Source organism: Lolium rigidum, chromosome 7 (assembly GCF_022539505.1).
Source record: "Lolium rigidum isolate FL_2022 chromosome 7, APGP_CSIRO_Lrig_0.1, whole genome shotgun sequence".
NCBI lineage: Eukaryota > Viridiplantae > Streptophyta > Magnoliopsida > Poales > Poaceae > Lolium > Lolium rigidum.
The window spans coordinates 30,852,584-30,857,600 of NC_061514.1; the positions used below are offsets into that span (position 1 = coordinate 30,852,584).

General features: G+C 47.9%; 1 protein-coding gene across 1 annotated transcript; it reads left to right on the plus strand.

The window, feature by feature from the left end:
- The first annotated feature begins 1,074 nt into the window (after positions 1–1,074).
- On the plus strand, positions 1,075–4,717 carry LOC124676786 (dihydroorotate dehydrogenase (quinone), mitochondrial-like). Its single transcript, XM_047212816.1, has 11 exons — positions 1,075–1,254; positions 1,966–2,048; positions 2,254–2,577; positions 2,698–2,950; positions 3,367–3,447; positions 3,527–3,634; positions 3,716–3,745; positions 3,894–4,031; positions 4,182–4,219; positions 4,296–4,395; positions 4,597–4,717. The coding sequence occupies exons 1-11, from the start codon at positions 1,075–1,077 to the stop codon at positions 4,699–4,701; spliced, it is 1,440 nt and encodes a 479-aa protein (XP_047068772.1). The 3' UTR covers positions 4,702–4,717.
- Positions 4,718–5,017: the final 300 nt, after the last annotated feature.

Here is a 5,017-nt window from a genome sequence, read left to right on the forward strand (position 1 = left end):
GCGCCGGAGACCAGTGTGCCAAACGTGCCGTGAGGCGACAAGCCCCACCATGGCCAATCACTGTCGCATCCACCTTCACGAATGGCAATACTTTCTGAACTTATGTTTGATGAACAATTAAACTGCCTTAATAAATATAATTGTACTGCCGTAAACTACAGAGACAATACTCGATATAAAACAAGGAATGCTATGAACCGTGCCTCTCACCTTGGGACATGTACTTCAGGGACGGGAAGACATGTACTTATGCGACTCGATTTTTTCATGAAAACAAAGAAAAGAATGGAATAATTGCTGCAGCAGGATGCAGTGATGGGACGCGGGAGCAGCATGGGGTCGAATCTGGCCGAGTTGGAGGCTCGTGTACGCGTACGTGACGGCGGAGGGAACCATGGCGCTGGACGGCCGTGAGGAAGAAGGGAACCGCCGGCCGCGGGGATGACTGGAGGACCTCCAGGCGGAGGCGCGCGAGGACCTCCATGGGGCGGCGCGCGAGGACCTCCAGGAGGCGGCGGCGCGCGAGGACCTCCATGGGGCGGGGCGCGAGGACCTCAAGGAGGCGGCGGCGCGCGAGGACTTCCAGGAGGCGGCGGCGCGGCCCTCCAGCATGCGGCGGTGCGGCCCCCCAGTCGGTTGCGCGAGAGCCCTCGAGGCGGCGGAGCGACGGCCCTCCGGAGGCAGCAGGGGTGGCCGGCGGCTGGGAGCAGCGTCGACGGCGTGGTTGGGTCTGCAGGGGGGGTATAAGAACGAGTCGGGATGGGGGTGGCTCAGTTTTTTTTATTCTTGGAGTGGATCGGTTGGTTGGGCTGCTGTTTGTAACGCGTTGCGTCTATATAAGGCCGGTGGTGCTCAAAATATTATTTTGAGCACCGGTTTCAGAATAGTGCAACCCTTATATATATATATATAGTCCGGGCTGGGCCGTTTGCAGGCCTATAGCCCAATTGAGAAGAGAATAGTCCCCTACTTTCCTTCCACGTCCTGCTTGCTCTCCACGCCGACCCAAACCCCCGCCCCGCCTCGCCGCCGCCCCCATCGCCGTCGGCTCCCGGGCCGCTCCACCCTCCCGCCATGTCCTCCGCCGCCGCCAGCGCGTGGCGGCGCTCCCTCCGCGGCGCACTCCTGCGCGGCTCCCCGTGGCGCGCCGGCGCCGGCCCCTCCCGGCAGGCCAGCACGGCTTCCGCAGCTTCGTCGGGCGCGCCGGCCGGACCCGCGGCTGCTACTAATAAGGTGCCCCCGCCTCCCCGCAAGGTAACCACGCTCTCCCCGCTCCGCCGTCTCTTCGGCATTAACGCATACACCTCACGCGCGCGCTCTGCTCTTCTCTGAGATCCTCCGCGACCTGTTTTTCTCTAGCAAAGGGATGGTTTTCGGCCTGCCTGCTATCTTTCGCGTGGTTTTGGTGGTGTGCTTGCTGCTGCTGCCTGCTAGTGCTAGCACGCTGCGTTGTTGTTCTGGTCCATGTTCTCGTGCCATCTTGACGCCCCGTTGCATCTCAAATTGCATCTTTGAGAAAGATACTCTTCTTTTTTGTAACTTTCTGTAGCGCAACCTCTTACTTGCACTCTGTCTCGGCATGATGTAATACGAACAAAAAAACTGACTCCTACTGTTCCTGTAGATACTCTTGAGAATTTGATAGCAATATTGACTTGCAACTTCTGTTTTTTGAATTTTTTAATTTTTAAAGTGCATTGATGAATAGTTGCTTGCGGGGGATCTAATGGCTGATCGATCCACCGGGACTGAATTGATCATAGCATTATCAGAATACTAACTTGCAACCTTTTTCTTTACTGAAAACATTGCATGGATGACTTTGTTGTGAAGGATCCTATGAAAGTTTGCTTGGGAATGAATCGATTGTACAATTGCTACAGTGATTATGTGTCCATTTACTCTCCTTTTGTCTACTACTTTCATTAGTTAACTATTCCTTGTTTTTCCTTGTTGATTTGCCAGGGTAGGCTTTTGACTGGCGCCATGATAGGGCTGACTATTGCTGGAGGTGCTTACGTGAGTACTACCGACGAGGCCACACTTTGGTACATGATACTAAGTTCTTAGACCTTAATTTCTGACACCAAATCTAGTTACATCAAAATGGCGTGGAAATACCCCATAGGCGCTTCAAATTGCCACCAGATGGGATTCCCGAATTTATAAGCACCTGCCTATTTCTACTGTTTTTGGTACAACTATCAACTAGGAGCCTATTCACTAACGCATATGCCCTTTGTGATCATGCAGTGGCTGGATATTCAGATCAACAGAACTGGTGAATCCACTTTTTGCACTGCTGGATGCAGAGTTTGCTCATCGTTTGGCTGTTACTGCTGCTGCTCATGGATTTGTTCCAAAAGAAAAGAGACCTGATCCACCAGTTCTTGGGCTAGAGGTTTGGGGTAGGAACTTTACAAATCCAATTGGCCTTGCTGCTGGTTTCGATAAAAATGCTGAGGCCGTTGAGGGTCTATTGGGTCTTGGATTTGGCTTTGTGGAAGTTGGCTCTGTGACACCACAGCCTCAAGAGGGAAATCCCAAGCCTCGGATATTCAGATTGAAAGAGCATGGGTAAGAAGTCATATACTGTTACTGGTATTCAAACTGTTTGGGTCAATCAAAATCATGAAAACACAAGTAAAATTCTACTTGACGGCTTCTTATAATGGCATTTTCTTGCCTTCTCTTCAGTGCTGTAATCAATCGCTGCGGGTTCAACAGTGAAGGAATTGTAGTAGTCGCTAAGCGTCTTGGGGCACAACATGGTAAGCGGAAGATGGAGGAAACTTCGAGCTATCCTTCATCAACCAGTAATGTAAAGCAGGGAGGGAAAGCAGGACCTGGAATTCTGGGTGTCAATCTTGGCAAGAACAAGACTAGTGAAGATGCTGCTGCTGACTACATCCAAGGAGTTCATTCGTTGTCGCAGTATGTTGATTACCTGGTATCCGTCTATTGATCTTACAAGATAACTTAACATCATGCATTTGGTACTTTCAGTTTCATATGCACCATAGATTCAGATCAATATGATTGTTACAGTAAACAACTTTGCATTCATTCATGTTGATCTATTCTCATCTAACGTGGCCCATCAAATGATCATAAAGAGAAAGAAACATCATTATGGAGAACTGTTTGCTTAAGAACAAAGTGTATTCATTTCTTGAATGGTTTGTTGTCAGTGCACAATGGAGAAATGAAGGGCTTATTTTGTGAAACTGTGTACTTTCCTTGTTATTATCTGCTAAAGCACATAACTAATTGAAATTAGGGACTATGGTCTGAGGAAAAACATTTGATTATTTTATCTCTGCTTTTTAAATAAATGTTAACAGTGGTTTCTTGCTCATAATGCAGGTCATTAATATCTCCTCGCCAAATACTCCAGGCCTTCGGGCCTTGCAAGGTAGAAAGCAATTGAGGGAGCTTGTGAAGAAGGTTTGTAGTCTTTTTAGTTGAACTGGATCTTTTTCTTCATTTGCATGGGAAATTAGTATGACCTACACTGGATATGCAGGTGCATGATGCACGGGATGAAATGCAGTGGGCTGAAGATGGTCCACCACCATTGCTTGTGAAGATCGCACCGGACTTGTCGAAGGAGGACCTTGAGGACATTGCTGCGGTAACATACTGAACTTGGCCTTGTTTTTCATGCTCATTGGCTATTGGTTGTGTTTTTCTTATGCTTTTTCTTATTGTGCAGGTTGCTCTTTCTTCCAAGTTGGATGGCCTGGTAGGTGGACAGTTCTTCCACAACCATTTTACGTGGCACTTCGCTGAATATCATAATCCTTTTTAACTTCTGCGCAAATATGTATTTCCCTCTCCATGTTGTTTCACTTATGTTTGCTTATTATGTATCAACATTGTTAACGACACAGATTATATCGAACACAACAATTGCAAGGCCGCCTCCTGCAGATGCACATCCACTAGCTCAAGAAACCGGTGGATTAAGTGGGAAGCCTCTGTTTGACTCATCTACCCGCGTCCTCAAGGAGATGTATATCCTTACCGGGGTGTGTGTTTTTATCCCGTTTTTTACTTAAGTATGCCATATCTATTTACTTCAGCACATCTTCCATCCTGGTTATTGCATTTTTAGCGCTGTTTCTTTGTCTCGTAAAGTTGTAATTCTCATTCACTACCAATTCTTGCATATCATGCAGGGCACTGTTCCCCTCATAGGCTGTGGTGGTGTAACTAGGTAATGCAATTTATGTCTGTATTTACCTCGACGGTGCTTTGCACTTTTAACACAAATATTCAATTGATTTCTGCAGCGGTGAGGATGCGTACAAGAAGATACGTTCTGGAGCTACACTTGTTCAACTTTACACTGCCCTTGCCTATGGTGGTCCAGCTCTCATCCCAAGAATAAAGGTGATGAGTCAAACACATTTGGTACTTGATTTTTTATATTGCAAGTTGCAGTTTTTTTTTTGCCTCAATAACATCGTATCACTGTTCACCAAAAAAATCATCCCAACCATCCAGACTGAAATGTTATTATTGTCGATTATATGTAATAATAATAATTTCTGAATTCTGATGCTGATGGTTATTTGACACGTTCTGCAACAGGCTGAGCTAGCAGAATGTCTAGAAAGGACTGTTGTGGGTATACTTCATGGGTGTACCATCGACAGTGCCTGGATCCGGCAAGCCCGGGTGGCCCATAGATGGTGATGTGGCATGTGGCCCATCGGCGACCCAGTTGCTGTTGATCCTGAAGGACGGAGTCCGGCCCAGGAGAAGGGAGCCGGATCCGACCGACCTTTGGAGGAACCCGGATCCATGAAGGCCCAGTAGGAACCCGGATCCGGGACGATGTATAGAGGGAGGCGGATCCTTGACGTACACGGCAAGACATTGTACCGTAGTTAGGCAACCTGTAATCCGTCTAGGACTCTCCATGTAAACCCTAGATCCGTGCGTCTTTATAAGCCGGATCCCGGGAGCTCTAGAGGCACAACCACAACTCATTGTAAACTCATTGTAACAA

What these genes read in the sequence shown, in the direction of transcription:
- LOC124676786 (XM_047212816.1), top strand. Translation starts at nt 1,075, where the DNA reads ATGTCCTCCGCCGCCGCCAGCGCGTGGCGGCGCTCCCTCCGCGGCGCA. An exon ending in ACCTTGAGGACATTGCTGCG is followed by an intron (nt 3,635 to 3,715) that starts GTAACATACTGA and finishes CTTATTGTGCAG; the next exon opens with GTTGCTCTTTCTTCCAAGTT. An exon ending in CTTCCAAGTTGGATGGCCTG is followed by an intron (nt 3,746 to 3,893) that starts GTAGGTGGACAG and finishes TTAACGACACAG; the next exon opens with ATTATATCGAACACAACAAT.